The sequence below is a fragment of the Phocoena sinus genome, chromosome 13 (assembly GCF_008692025.1).
Source record: "Phocoena sinus isolate mPhoSin1 chromosome 13, mPhoSin1.pri, whole genome shotgun sequence".
NCBI lineage: Eukaryota > Metazoa > Chordata > Mammalia > Artiodactyla > Phocoenidae > Phocoena > Phocoena sinus.
The window spans coordinates 63,948,054-63,963,868 of record NC_045775.1 but is presented as its reverse complement, the minus strand read 5'-3'; the positions used below and the strand labels follow the sequence as shown (position 1 = coordinate 63,963,868).

The window sequence follows — 15,815 nt, the reverse complement described above, 5'->3', positions numbered from 1 at the left end:
AAAACACAGGTAAGTATTGGGTTGGCCCAAAAGTTCGTTTGAGTTTTTCTGCAGGATGTTACGGAAAACCCAAATGAACTTTTTGGCCAACCCAATAGTTTAAAATTCAAATAGTTCTACCGAGATTTCTATGAAAAAGAGTAGTCTTCCCATCAGCACCCCTGCCCTAACCCCTGATTGTCACTCCCCAAGGGCAATCACTTTAAGTATTTTTGCATTATTTTCTACCCAAAGGCAACCACTTAAAGTATTTTAGCATTATTTTCTAATATTTGCCTCCATATTTAAATACTAGGCGTATATTACCACGTCTTGATTTTTCAGTTTCTGATACTGTCTATTGACTTCCTACTGTGGAAGATGAGAATTTAGCTCTTTCACATCATCTGTCCACATACACACTTCTGTTCCCCTCATCTTTTCAGGATAGTTATTTCCCAACTTTTGGTTAAATCAATATTCTAAGTTTATGTTATTTGCTAGGTAAGTATCATTCACCTCTGAACCATTGTGTATGAGTATGTCTCCATTCTTACACCATTTTGTCCCCTTCATTTTTGTTTGTGTCTTTTCCTATGAACCTATCATTAATTCATCCTCCAGATCTCTAACACCACTGTAACATTTCTCAGTGTGGATAGGGTAAACACATCAGATTCTTTTTTGTTTGAAATCTTTCCTGGATTGATTGGACTTGTTCTTGACCTGTTCTAGGTTGGGCACTGTTTTTAGTTTGCCAGGGCTGCCATAAAAAAGTACCACAGACTGGGTGGCTTAAACAACAGATGTTTATTTTCTCACTTCTGGAGGCCAGAAGTCCAAGGTCAAGCTGTTGGCAGGGCTGGTTTCTTCTGAGGCCTCTCTCCTTGACTTGTAAATGGCCATCTTCTCCCTTGGTCTTCACATGGTCTTCCCTCTGTGTCTACGTCCAGATTTCCTTTTCTTATAAGGATACCAGTCATATTGGATTAGTGCCCACCCTAATGACCTCATTTAAACTTACCTCTTTAAAGACGCCATCTCCAAGTACAGTCACATTCTGAAGTCCAGGTGGTTAGGACAACTTCAACATATGACTTTTGCGGGAGCACAGCTCAACACATGACAGGCACGTTGGTTGTTCTCTACACCTGGGGCATAGCTCTTGCCCTGAGATTTCTCTTTGCCTTCACCCCGGTCCTTTCTTATACCCCTCTTCTGTTTCCTGGATCCACAGCTGCTGCGTTCGTGGTTTACTTCCCTGTTGGGTGGAGCATATCCTTCCGTGGTTTCCCAAGGATTAATGGGATGTAAATTTTTTGAGGCTTTTGCATATCTGAAATGGGTTTATTTTATTCTTCCACTGCACTGATCGTTTGATAGACTGTACAATTGTAGGTAAGCACTTTAAAATGCATTTATTCATTGTTTTCCGTAGTTCATTGTTGCTGTTTGAAGGCTTGTGCTATTTTGATTCCAGAACTTTTATTTGTGACCTGTAATTTTTCTTTCTGCAAGCTTTAGGATCTTTGTTTCAGGTGTCCTGAAAGTTCATGATATGACTTAGTGTGGGTATTTTTAAAATTCATAATGCTAGATACTAAGTGAGGTCTTCCAGTCTGGCAGGCTATGTGCATCAGTTCTGGGAAATTTTCTTTTCACTTTATCTTCTCTATCTTCTTTTCGGGAAACTTCTATTAGTTGACTATTGGATTTTCTGAAATGTACCTCTAAGTTAATTATATATTCTTTTTTCCATTTTTAATCTTTCCTTTCTTCTTTTTTTTTTTTTTTTTTTTTTGCGGTACGCGGGCCTCTCACCGCTGTGGCCTCTCCCGCCGCGGAGCACAGACTCCAGACGCGCAGGCCCAGCGGCCATGGCCCACGGGCCCAGCCGCTCCGCGGCACGTGGGATCCTCCCGGACCGGGGCACGAACCCGCGTCCCCTGCATCGGCAGGCGGACTCTCAACCACTGCGCCACCAGGGAAGCCCTCTTCTTTTTTTTAAATCACAAGAATTTTATCAGCTTTATTTCCACCCTTCTGTTGATTGTTTAGGTTTTCTGCTACATATTATATATATATTTTTTCTACTATATGTTTTTTTTTTAATAAATTTATTTATTTATTTTTGGCTGCACTGGGTCTTTGTTGCTGCACGCGGGCTTTCTCTAGTTGCGGGGAGCGGGGGCTCCTCTGTGTTGCGGCGCGCGGGCTTCTCATTGTGGTGGCTTCTCTTGTTGCCAAGCACAGGCTCTAGGGCGCGCGGGCTTCAGTAGTTGCGGCACGTGGGCTCAGTAGTAGTTGTGGCTCGCAGGCTCAGTAGTTGTGGCTCGTGGGCTCTAGAGTGCAGGCTCAGTAGTTGTGGTGCACGGGCTTAGTTGCTCCGCGGCATGTGGGATCTTCCCGGACCAGAGCTCGAACCTGTGTCTCCTGCATTGGCAGGCGGATTCTTAACCACGGCGCCACCAGGGAAGCCCCCTGCTATATGTTTTTAATCTCCAAGAGCTAGCTCTTCTTTTCTGAATGTTTTTTTTCCCAGGCACTTCATACTTTTATTTTTTTAAATGAATGCATTATCTTTTCTCTCTCTAAAGTTATCAATTTTTAAGTTTCTTCTGTTCCCTGTGTCAGCTGTTTTTGTTTTTTGTTTTTTCCTGTTTGTTGATGCCTTTCTCTCCTGTTAGATGTGATCTTGAAATATCTGGTGATCTTTGCCTGTCATTTAGTACTTAAGATTGAGGCACTCAGAGCTGATGGAAGTGTATGGTAGACTTGTAATAAGGTGGTCAGTCACCTTGACTTTTGTTTAGCTTCCCCTTGCTGCACACAATTAGGTTTTATTTTTCTCCATTCTGAGAGTTAATATCTTTGAAATTTTTATTGCTCTCTCTCTCTCTCTCTGTCTGCCATTCATCATCCCTCCCATCCTCTTTTGAGTTCTTAATCTTTAGGAGTCTTATCTTCTTGGTAGGGTTTAAGTAAAGAGTAGAGATATAGGCATGAGTTCAATCTAGCCAGTGTAATGAGACTTTGCCACTTAAATTGGTTTTGGGTTTAACCTTAGTCTGGTAAGCTTGATTTTTATGCCTCATGTCCCAGGAGTGTAGGCCATTCAGTGCCCTAAGTCATGATTTGGACCCACAAAATCAACTACAAACACTCCTGCTATGGAGGTAGGCCCTATCTAGATCCTGTCTGAGCCACCTTTCTAATGTAATTCTATACCTACTTTTTTTTTTTTTTTTTTTTTTTTTTAAAGCGGTACGCGGGCCTCTCACTGTTGTGGCCTTTCCCGTTGCGGAGCACAGGCTCCGGACGCGCAGGCTCAGCGGCCATGGCTCACGGGCCCAGACGCTCCGTGACATGTGGGATCTTCCCGGACCGGGGCACGAACCCGTGTCCCCTGCATCGGCAGGCAGACACTCAACCACTGTGCCACCAGGGAAGCCCTCTAATGTAATTCTAACAACTGCCCCAGAATTATGTCCTAAAACAAGCTCATTAATGTTATTCCCCTCCTGGAAACCTTTAATGGCTTACGGCCTTCAGAATCCATTTCCAACTCCTTGTCAGAGCCCTGTGTGATCTGCCTCCCAGCTGACTTTTCAAAGCCTCTGCTGTGTTCCACTCCATTCTTCAGTGTGCCAGCCGTTTCTTGACCACAACATTATACATGTTTATGCCACGGTATCTTTGTCTTTCAGGTTGTTCCCTTGGCTATAATGGCTCTCCTACAGCCTCTGTGAACAAATCATTCTTGAAGCCCCCTCTCCTCAGTAAAGCCTTCTCTCCCAACCCTACCCCCCTACTGAATTATGCTCCTTTTTCTACAAGGTACCTTGTATCACTATTTATTTCATTTATATCTCCTGTTATGTGAAACACAGGTTCTAAGAATGGTCTCAGATCCCCTCAACCTCCTCCTCCTCCCTGAAGATGCCATCTGCCACCTGGACCACACTCCCTGGTCTTGCCTTTGCCAGCAAACCTAATTAACACTCTCTAAGCTGACTAGAGCCCAAGTTAAACTCTGGGCCTCCATACCAAGCCCTCTCCATTCTCGGCCATCCCCCCATGTTAGAGTTGGAGGAAATGCTACATATCAGGCCACAACTCTGGCTTTCTGAACTGCCAGAGAAGGGTGAGATGATGAATAGAAGTGTAGAGGAGTTGGCTCCCATGGAAGGAGCCTTGATTAATGAAATGTGTAAGACAGGAGGAAGCCTGGCAGGCAAATTCCCGCTTCTTTCTCCCTTCTGTGGATTACTCTCAGGAATGGTTTTTCCTTTCAAGCCTCCCAAAGAAAGTCCAGCCTGCTGAGTGAACACATATACCAAACAACCTGTGTGGCTTTTTGTCTCATTGTGAAGCCTGTTCCTCACCCTCACGACTCTGTTCTTACATACCCCAAATAAAATACCAGCATTTTAATCCTTGCCTCAGGCTCTGCTTTCTAGAGGACCTCAGCAAGACAAATTTACATTTAAAATTCATTTAAAATTCATAAATGTAGGGACTTCCCTGGTGGCACAGTAGTTAAGAATCCACCTGCCAATGCAGGGGACACAGGTTCGAGCCCTGGTTCAGGAAGATCCCACGTGTCATGGAGCAACTAAGCCCGTGCGCCACAACTACTGAACCTGCACTCTAGAGCCTGTGAGCCACAACAACTGAAGCCCGTGCACCTAAAGCCCGTGCTTTACAACAAGAGAATCCACTGCAGTGAGAAACACGCACACTGCAACAAAAAGTAGCACCTGCAAGCCACAACTAGAGAAAGCCTGTGCACAGCAATAAAGACCCAATGCAGCCAAAAGTAAATAAATAAAATTTAAAAATAATAAAATTCATAAATTTATTATTTGTTAATAAATCTGGCAGTCATAGCTATTAATTTTTCAACCACACATATGAGACCAAGAAGTACCAGAGCTCTTCCACTGACTTGACATTGAGATCCTACAAATATTTATACCTTTTAGGAATACAGAGACGTCAAGTAACAGTTTATCAAGAAATACAGGTTTCATTTGGGGGGTTATTTTCACATGACACAGGAATGGTTCCAGTTGCTCACATTCTTACCAGCACTTATATTGTCAGTTTTTTCATTTCTTTGAGCTGTTCTAATACAGATGTAGTGTTGTGATTTTTAAAACAGCTTTAGAGATATAATTGACATATACACTGTACAACTGTTAAAGTGAACAGGTTGATAAATTTGACATGTATACATCCATGAGACCATTACCACAATTAAGATAGAACACATCTATTGATATTACCCCAAAGATTCCTAGTGCCCCTTTGTAATTCTTTTCCACCCCAGGCCCCCTACCCAAGCCACTGGTGATTTGCTTTGTCACTATAAATTAGTTTTATATAAATGGAGTCATACAGTATACACTATTTTTATGTCTGGCTTTTTTCTTTCAGCATGACTATTTTGAGATTTATCCATGTTATTTTATGTAGCGATAGTGGATTTCCTTTTTACTGCCAAGTTGTATTCCATTGTATGGATAGACAGTTTGTCCATTCACTTGATGAACATTTGGGTCGTTTCCGGCTTTTGGTGGTCACAGACAAGTCACTGAACTGAGACAACTTTTTTTTTCTATGTCTATTTTTTAATTGACTTTACTGGGGCATAATTTTATAAAATGTACTCTTTAAAAGTACATAATTTGATGAATTTTGACAAATTCATACTCCCTTTTAACTAACACCACATCAAGATATAGAACATTGGGGCTTCCCTGGTGGCGCAGTGGTTGGGAGTCCGCCTGCCAATGCAGGGGACATGGGTTTGTGCCCTGGTCCAGAAAGATCCCACATGCCGTGGAGCGGCTGGGCCTGTGAGCCATGGCCACTGAGCCTGCGCGTCGGGAGCCTGTGCTCCGCAACAGGAGAGGCCACAACAGTGAGAGGCCCACATACTGCAAAAAAAAAAAAAAAGATATAGAACATTGGCTTCACGTGAATGCAAAGGTTCCCTTGGGGGTTCTTTTCAGTCAGTGTCTCCCACTTGCCCATTCCTAGCAACCACTAATTTGCTTTCAGTCACTCTAGAATAAATTTGCAATTCCTATAGTTATAGAAGTGGAATCATACAGTAACATAATTTTAGTTTCTTGCTTTTTTGCTGAGCATGTTTTTAGATTCATCCACGTTGCAAGTATTGTTGCAAGTATGTTCATTCCTTTTATTACTGAATAGTATTTCATGACATTAATTTACCACAATTTGTTTATCCATTGATGTGTTGTTGGGCACTGGGTTGTTTCCAGTTTGGGGCTATCACGAGTCAAGTTACTATGAACATTCACGTTCAAGCCTTTGTGTGGACACATTTTCACTTCTGGGTAAATACCAAGGAGTGAAACTGCTGGGTATGGTAAGAACACATTTAATTTTTTAAGAAATTGCCAAACTCTTCTCCGAAGTGGTTATACTATTTTATACTCGGACTAGCAACATGTGAGGGTTCTAGTTCTGCATGTCTGACAACACTTGGTATTTAAACATTTTAAGGTCTTTTAAATTTTAGTCATCTTACGGGTATATAGTAGTATCTCATTATGTTTTTAATTTGTATTTCCCTGATGAATAATGATGTTGAGCATTTTTTCAAGTTTTTATTGGCTTTTCATATATCTTTTGTGAAGTGTGTTCCAAAATGTCTCCTATTCTTAATTAGGTTGTCTCATAATTTTTGAGTTGGAGTTCTTCACATAATCTGGATACCAGTCTTCTGTCAGAACAATTTTTTTTTTCATATATATTCCCACTGTGCTCAAGCCACAAGGTTCTTTGCTCTTTCTTAAATAGGCTAAGGCCGTATCTGTCTCAGCCTTTGAACACTCTTTGTTGCCTGGAATGCTGCTCTTCAAATACACACAGAACTTGCTTCCAGACCTCCTCCAGTCACTGTTCAAATGGCCCTTTTTGGTGAGATCTTTCTTAACCATCCTATTTAAAATAGTAATACCCACGGCCTGACATTACCTCATTTCCTCTGGTTTTTTCTCCATAGCATATATCCACCCTATTTTTTATTTACCTGTCTTTTTGTTTAAAGAAAAGTATTGACCAACATGAGCCCCAAGCATAAAAAACATGGTAAATTCTCTGCAGCCTGTTCAGCGGATTACCTCCTCTTTTAGAGGCTGATACATTTAAGGACGACAAGTCAAATCTGTGAGCCTGCTGGATGAGGAGGTTGACTCCATTAACGTACTGTCACCTCTCTCTGAAGTACCTCAGGTAGGTCGCCGACTGCGTTCGGCTCCAGGAGATCCTTCCCCAGTGAGCGTACCCAGAACAAGAAGCAAACTGAATCCCGCCTGCCTCGAAAAAGAACTGTTGAATCTCGAGCAGCGGAGACGTGCGTAGAGCTCATTGGAGCCAATACTTTTCTTTGCACAGGAAGAAACTGAGGACGTCTCGTCCAAGGTCAAGGTGCTTAAGGACCGGGCGGAGCCCCACACAGATCCCCCCCCGCCCGCCCCCAGCTTCCAGCCCTGCCGGAGGAGTCTCGCCTCCTCCCTCGCCGGAAGTGGTGGACGGAGCCCCGGCTCTCCTTCGCGTCCGCTGATGCGATTCAGGCCGGGGAAGAAGGGTGTGCCGGGAGGGCGGAGAAGGGGCGCAGCTGAGGGCGATCTTCCGGAAGTTCAGGGCTTTGTTTCCGTGGGGAAGATCTTACGAGACGAACAGGGACGCGACGGTGAGTCCTCGGCGAGCAAGAGCTGGCCGGGCGGGAACGGAAGACGCAGTCCCGGCACCCATTTTCTAGACAACGGGTGTGATCCTCGGCTTCCTCGTTTATCGAGCGCCTCCCGAGGCCCGGCCCTAGGATGCAGCCCGGCAATGATCTGCTTAGTCTCTCCCTGATGTATCAGCTGACGATACATCATCCTGATAAGGCCGCGGCTCATCAAAGTTTTGACCGAGGAGCTCGCAGAATAGGGAGCTAGTCCTGGGTTCTGGGCGCGCTGGTAAATGGGCTCTTACCGGCGAGTTGAAGGGAGGGAGGATTGCATCAGGGGAACCGCCTGTCCTAGAGGGCGCGTGGGGGCGGGATCTTGGTGAATTGAAGCTGAGAAGTCAAGTGCGGCGGTGGCGGAATGAGCGCGATCAGGGGAGGGGTGCGCTAGGAAGCCGAAGAGGGAGGAAGGGTTCAGATCATAGAGTTTGGAACGCCCGTGGGTGGAGGTTGGATGATAGGAGGGCAGGAATGGTGAAGCGACCACTTCTAGGAGGTCACAGATGTAGATGAGATGTAGATGGTGGCCTACGGTGGTGGCAGTGGGTATAGGAGAGAATTGGAGCTGTCGAGATGATAATTAAAAATTGACAAGACTTTTGTACTAGATATGGGATTTGAGTGAGAGGTTAGTATCCAACGATGATTCGAAGTTTCTGACCTGAGTGAATTATATAAAACAAAACAAACCAATTTGACGTTTGCTAGGGGGCCTTTTTCCCCTAGTGTAAAAAAAAAAACCACAAAAATTTTTTTCCTCCCTGGTTATATGTACTCATTATATTTTGTGTGCACACTGCAGAAAGTTCAGAACATACACACAAAAATATTTTTTATAGAAAACAGTAAAAATTACCTGCAATTCTGCTATCCAAGATGGCCGTACTTTGGTGTGCTTCCTTTATGTTTTTGCTTTCTGAGTGCATCCTTTTGTATAATTGGGTATACATTCTGTCTGTATCTATTTTTTTTCCATTGGACGTTATCATGATAATAAAGGTTGAATTGCTGTGTGCTAGGACATTATTCACAAATTTTATTCTTTCCTGATTGTAACAGGAAAGATCAGATGTAATTCCAGCAAGTCAAGGATAACTTTTTGTTGTATTTTTCTTTCAATATTTTTTCTTTTTGTGTACCTTTTAAAAAACCCCACAATTTATGTCACATTTTGTGTTTTGTTTTCCAATCAGATGTGAAGTACTTAATGTTATTTATTGCTATATTTACACATCCTTAACTACTCTTCAAGACTAGTTTTTAGTGGTTGTTTTGTAAAAACCAATCCCCTGTTACTAGTTAGGTAGGTTTTCAACTTTTTACTCTTAGGATGATGAGAAGGACATCTTATTACATAAATCTTCAGATTGCCAATTTATTCCTTAAGAAAAATGTTAGCAATGGAACCTAGGTAAAAGGATAAAATGAACCTATAAAATTGCCTCACCCAAATATCTCATTGGGACTTTAATTGAAATTGTTTTAAAGATCAGATTTTTGCAGTGCTTAGTTTTTCCATTTCAAGGATAGATTATGTCTTTCCAGTTATTTGTATTTTATGTCCTTGTTAAATTTACATCTATAAAGGGTCAGTATTATTATTTAAGAGTTGTACCCTTGTGGCTAAATTCCCATGTGTGAAATGAGTATCTTTGAGTTGTGTCATACTTTCTTCTATAAGATTATTTTCTTTATATTTGTGTCTAGGTTCTGCTAAAATATAAACAAATGGTGAGATCAGAAAGCTAAAAAGACCAAGTTAGAGCCTGCCTTATCTGCACAGCCAGGGGGGCCAGGTGTCAACCTTGATCCTTTCCCAGGAATGGTAAAGGAAGCTAGAAACAGCTCAGCAGGGTTAGGAAGACAGTGTCTCATGAGAATGCCAAATGTTTTGGGGTGGATTTTTCTAGTTTAACAGTTCTACATCTCATTATTCAAGTTACTTTAATATATTTAATTGTTAGTAAGGATATTTGTTTGTTAGTGACTTACCGTTGTTAACTTTTGGTCTTTTGGTCTTGTGCAACAGAATCTTGCTTATCGATGAAATGCAGTTAACACATCAGCTGGACCTATTTCCCGAATACAGGGTGACCCTTCTGTTATTTAAAGATGTAGAAAATGCTGGAGACTTGAGGAAAAAGGCCATGGAAGGTGCCATTGATGGCTCATTAATAAATCCTACAGTGGTAAGTACTCGTGGGAATGAGTGAACTATATGGGGAGTTTAAGAATATGATGATTTTTCATGACGTTATAGGTTAGCCTAAAACTGTTATCTTCAGGTAAAAAGTTCTTGTCCAAGCTGTAGAGTGGAATCAGATTTGGCCAGCCTTGAATTTAACGGTGAATAGAAGCCGAAGTGCCAGGGCCTGCCCTTGGAGATGTGAAAGGTGGTCTAGCTCTGATGTGATGGCAGATGCCCGGATCTCCATCTTCTCTTCTGAACTAGAAAATCTCTGTAAAGGAGACATTGCATAGTGGTAGAATCAGCAGGACTTAAATCCCAGATATGCCATTTATTATGATTTTGAGCAAGTGATAGCCAACCTTTATATAGTGCTAATTTGGTTCCTGGCATTGTTCTAAGTTCTTTACATATACCGCTAACTCACTTAATCTTCATAACAACCCTGTGAAGTAAGTATGGTGATTATCTGCTTCTACAGATAAAACACTAAGGAATTTGCCCAGGTTCCCTCGGTGGTAAGTGACAGAACTGGAATTCCAACTCATCCTTTGCCTTGGTTTCCTCATCTATTACATGTGAATAATGATACAGATATCATAGGGTCGTTTTGAGAAGTATAGAAAATGAAGGTAAAATGTTGAGAATATGGCCTTTCCCATAATAATAGCCCTCAATAAGTGTTGTTTTAAAACTTTTTACTATTTACCTAAGTTGCTTGCAGCTGTAAAACTCTGTGATTTTCTAAACACCGTAGGCCCTTGAGATTTTGAAAATTTTGAAAATGTAGTCCGTAGGAATTGTGATGAAGTAAAACAGCCTGACACTGGAGTTACCATGATATAGGGCATACGTCTTCAGAGTACTCCAGATTCTCTGTATGTAATTCTTTTTGTTCTCTTTGGTAGATTGTCGATCCATTTCAGATACTTGTGGCAGCAAACAAAGCAGTTCACCTCTACAAACTGGGGAAAATGAAGACAAGAACTCTATCTACTGAAATTATTTTCAATCTTTCCCCAAATAACAATGTAATTAATATGGAATTTACTTACTTTATATCTTTTGACCTTGTCATGGTAGCCTTTGTACTTATTGTTGGGTTGGAGCCTGTTGTTACTAACAAACAAAAATAATAGTGAAGAAAGAATGCTGGACAGAGAGTTGAGGTTTAGTATTGCCTCTTACTAGACAAATAAGCTTTGGAGTCACTTCACATATGAGTAAACTAAAGTTTAGCTAAATTAAGTGAGGATAGTTTTATTTGTCCTTCCTGACCATATAGAGTCAGGAAGATCACTCTAAGTGATATTTAAATCTAATGATAAAAATTAGGCATGGATATTTGTGTGTTATCATATGTATCTTTCGTTCTCCCCATAAACTCTTTGAGGATAGAACCCATGTCTTTTCCATACACCAGAAGTCTGCCTGGGACCTAGAACAGCCCTTTAACACATGCTCACACACCCAGTGCATAGGAAGAGTTTGTGGTTTGAGATACTGATAGAAATCAAAGTTGTTGAGTTTAAAATATTCTACCAGGGGCACATTTGAAAAAAAAATGTAATTTTGCTGACAAAGTTTTAGTATTACTACTACTATTAACAACACAATCAAGTGCTGACATCAAGAGAAAAGTTAGGAAACCCATGGCATAGTTTAAAATACAGATGTTTGAAAAGTTTATAAAATGTGTGGTGATAGAATTCCCCAGTACCTGGGGGAAAATTACTGGGTTACTGTTGTTTCTTTGAGATCACTGAAATAACTCAGGAGACTACAATTCATAAACATCTGTTGAGCTTGTGTCTGTTCCAGCTGTAGGGGCAGAAGAAACAAATATGTTTCTGAGGAAGGCAGATGAACAAGACAAAGTCCAAATGCCCTAAGATAATTGATATAATGGGAATAATAATGCAAATCTGTGGGAACAAAGAAGCAATTCATTCTGTAAGGAGGAAAGTGCAAGGGGAGTGACATTTGAACTGGACCTTGAAAGATGAGGGCACTCCAGGCAGAGGGCAAAGTGTGAGCCCAGGCAAAAAAGTATGAAATGACGAGAGCCCCAAACAGTCCCGACTGGCTAGAGGGCAGGAGTGCATGGCTAGAGAGTCACTTAGGTCCAGGGGGAGTGGGTGTTTGTGCGTCATGCCAAGTCCAGGCTTGACTCTATGGGAATGAAGTGCAGCTTTGAGCAGGGAGTACTCAAGAGGCAGAGCTGGTAGATATTAGGAAGGGATTGTTGAAAAACTGTAGACAGAGAAAACCATTAGGATATGAAAAATAAGAATCTGACCAGGAAAGAGCACAAATGGGGAGAGATTTCAGATGTTGAAACTACTGGTTTTATTGTCTTTTTTTTCCCCCTTAGATTTCAGAGGCCTTGAAAAAATTTGGTATCTCGGCAAATGACACTTCAGTTCTGATTGCTTATGTTGAAGAGGGAGAAAAACAAATAAATCAAGAATACCTAATATCTCAGGTAGAAGGTCATCAAGTTTCTCTCAAAAATCTCCCTGAAATAACAAATATTACGGAAGTCAAAAAGGTTTGTAAGCCTGTATTTTTAGAAAGAGCATGATAGATGTGGAATAATACTGTTTGCTTACTGAACACCAATGCTTCTATATATATTTTTAACTTTTAAGAAAGGTTAATATAATTAAAAGTTACTTTAAAAATAATTATAGATGCAAAGAATTGGAAATGCAGGTTTATGTAACATAATTAAAAACTTAGTTGATGCATTCTTTTTTTATATATATAATTTTATTTATTTATTTGTGGCTACGTTGGGTCTTCATTGCTGCGCACGGGCTTTCTCTAGTTGCGGCAAGCGGGGGCTACTCTTCGTTGCAGTGCGCAGGCTTCTCATTGTGGTGGCTTCTCTTGTTGCCAAGCACGGGCTCTAGGCACGCGGGCTTCAGTAGTTGTGGCACACGGGCTCAGTAGTTGTGGCTCGTGGGCTCTAGAGCACAGGCTTTAGTAGTTGTGGCTCACGGGCTTATTTGCTTAGCAGCATGTGGGATCTTCCTGGGCCAGGGCTCGAACCCGTGTCTCCTGCATTGGCAGGCGGATTCTTAACCACTGTGCCACCAGGGAAGCCCAATGCATTCTTTTTAAAAGAATAGATAATTTTAAATATCTATACCTTACACAGTACATTTAAATATCTATATCTTACACAATGTAGTATGAAGTTAATGTCTAGATGTATGCTTTTAAAACTGGTACAAATGTATTTCTATGTTTAGAGAGTTATCACCATAACTGCAATTGAAACTTTTGATGTAAGTGGTGAATTGTCATCTATTTTCCATACTTTAATCACATTGTGATTTTACACCATTATCCCAATAATTGCGTAATAAATTAATTCACATATACATGCTCGTGTAATGAAAATTAGTAGTACATGAATATGTCAGCATGTCATAATCTGTCTTTTATTTTTACAGATATATAAACTATCTTCACAAGAAGAAAGCATTGGGACATTATTGGATGGTATCATTTGTAGGATGTCAACAAAAGATGTTTTGTGAAATGACAGAAATATTAAACCTTTTCAGCATTCATTATTTTTTCCGGATTATAAAATCTATTATGTTTGTTGTAGAAAAATTTAAAGCACGGAATGGTAACAAAGGAAAAAAAATAAAACCATTCCTGATCCTATCTCTTAATATTTTAAAAGATAACCATGGTTACTGTTATTTGTTACTGCCTTCTAGTCTTCTGTTTCTGTTCAAATATATTTTATTTTTATGTAAGTGGAAGAGTTGCTAACATTTATTGGGTGTCTACAGTGTACTGAGTTCTTGTTTTCATGACTTTATATCCCTCAGCTCATATTCCTGCACTTCCTTCTGGCTACTCCAGCATTGCTGTTCCAAGCCTCCTGGTTCCAAGTTTTTACATGCAAGAATTCATTTAATTATCACAGCATCATATGAGGTAGATACTGTTAATACTCTCATTTTACACAAAGGCAACTAAAAGGTTGTAGAAGTAATAACTTGCCCGGGGTTTAAAGCTAAAAGTCATGTTTTATAAATGCTTTGGTTTTTTTTTTTTTTTTTTCTATTTTGTCTTAAAATATGATTGTGTCAGTCAAGATAGAGTAGGCTAGGGGTCAGCAAACTTTTCTGTTAAGGACAAGGTAGTACGTATTTTTGGTTCTACAGGCCATATGGTGTCTGTTGCACCTACTCAGCTCTTGCTGTTGTAGTGATGAAGCATCCACAGACAGTATATAAATGATACACGCAGCTGTATCCCAGTAAAACTTTACTTAAAAAATAAGTGATGGGCAAGATTTGACCAGAGGGCAGTAGTTTCTGGACTCCTAGGTTAGATTAGGCTGTAATTTAGGGTCCCTAAAGCTCACTGGTTTCATACGACAAAAGATTGTCTTGCTCACTCCACATAGCCACTGTGAGTCAGTAGGAAGACTCATTGCAGTGACTCAGGAATCCAGTCAGCCAAAGGCTTTATGTCAGCGTGTGCTCTGTGGGTCACTGCACACCTGGAAGTTATGCTGTGAGTTACATTGTGGCTCTTAAAGCTCCCATGTGGAAGTGACAGATATCGCTTATCTCATGTTTCACTGTCCAGTCACATGGCCATGCCAACATCAAAAGGGGTTGGGGGAGTGAGATCCTGCACCATGATAGAGAATGGAGAGGTAGAAGTCCTTAGGGGACAAACATATATTTCCATTGTGGTCATAAATAATAAGGTACCAAAGCACATCGTTAGCGTTTCTTGCATGTTCTGTGCTAAGCTCTTTATCTGCACTGCCTCATATAGTCCTCTCTACAACCCTAAGAGATTTTACCACCTTCAAGGAAGCAAATTTAGTGTCTGAACTCTATTTCAAAAGGTTTCAAACCTACAAAACAACTGAAAATAATACAATGACCATCCATGTGACTTTCATGTGATTTCACTATTTGTTAACATTTTGCTACGTTTGTTTGCTTTTCTGAAATATTTGAAAGTCAATTGCAGACCTCATGGCACTTGACCCTACATTGTGTTTAGTTGTTATGTCTCTTAGTCTCCTTTAATCTAAAGCAATCTTTTTTTAAAGATTTTTTTTGATGTGGACCATTTTTTATAAATATTTATTCATAAGTATTTTTATTTTTTTAAATATTCATTTAATTTGGTTGTGCCGGGTCTTAGTTGCAGCTGGTGGGCTCCTTAGTTGTGGCACGCAGGCTCCTTAGTTGCAGCATGCCTGTGGGATCTAGTTCCCTGACCAGGGATCAAACCTGGGCCCCCTGCATTGGGAGCACAGAGTCTTAACCACTGTGCCACCAGGGAAGTCCTGATGTGGACCATTTTTAAGGTCTTTATTGAATTTGTTACAGTATTGCTTGTGTTTTATGTTTTGGTTTTTTGGCCACAAGGCATGTGGGATCTTAGCTCCCCGACCAGGGATCAGATCTGCACCCCTTGCATTGGAAGGAAAAGTCTTAACCACTGGACCACCAGGGAAGTCCCATAGAACAATCTTTCTTTCTTTCTTTCTTTTTTTTTTTTTAAGTGATGTTGACATTCTTTGACGAGTACCCTAGATGTGTTTCAGGAAGTTTTCACTTCCTCTCCCATCTTAGCTGCACTGAATGTTTACCCATCTCCAACTAGCCGCACTCTCCACATTAGGTCCCCACACACGTGTTCCCTTTTTCCAACGTACGCTCCGCCATGCCCAGTCCTATCACATCTGCGTCCCCCTTCACCTAATCAGTGTCTGCCCATTCTTCAGATTGCAGTCTAATCTATTACAATCCCTCAGGGAGGTCCCACTCCTGAGACAGGGCAAGGGCCCCATGGACCCTTCCATCACCTGTCATACACTCATTATAC

The 15,815-nt window shown here is 41.0% G+C and overlaps 1 protein-coding gene across 4 annotated transcripts; it reads left to right on the top strand.

Annotated features, from left to right (window-relative positions):
- The first annotated feature begins 7,562 nt into the window (after nucleotides 1-7,562).
- TPRKB (TP53RK binding protein) lies at nucleotides 7,563-13,711 on the top strand. 4 transcript variants are annotated; one of them, XM_032653645.1, is made up of 5 exons: nucleotides 7,563-7,708; nucleotides 9,777-9,936; nucleotides 10,844-10,966; nucleotides 12,310-12,486; nucleotides 13,397-13,711. In XM_032653645.1, exons 2-5 carry the CDS (start codon nucleotides 9,796-9,798, stop codon nucleotides 13,481-13,483), a joined length of 528 nt encoding a protein of 175 aa, XP_032509536.1. In that variant the 5' UTR covers nucleotides 7,563-7,708; nucleotides 9,777-9,795; the 3' UTR covers nucleotides 13,484-13,711. The 4 variants fall into 4 exon arrangements, with proteins under 4 accessions (XP_032509536.1, XP_032509538.1, XP_032509535.1 ...); XM_032653644.1 differs by lacking the exon at nucleotides 7,563-7,708 and adding an exon at nucleotides 7,723-7,979; XM_032653646.1 differs by lacking the exon at nucleotides 7,563-7,708 and adding an exon at nucleotides 7,723-8,375.
- The last annotated feature ends 2,104 nt before the right edge of the window (nucleotides 13,712-15,815 follow it).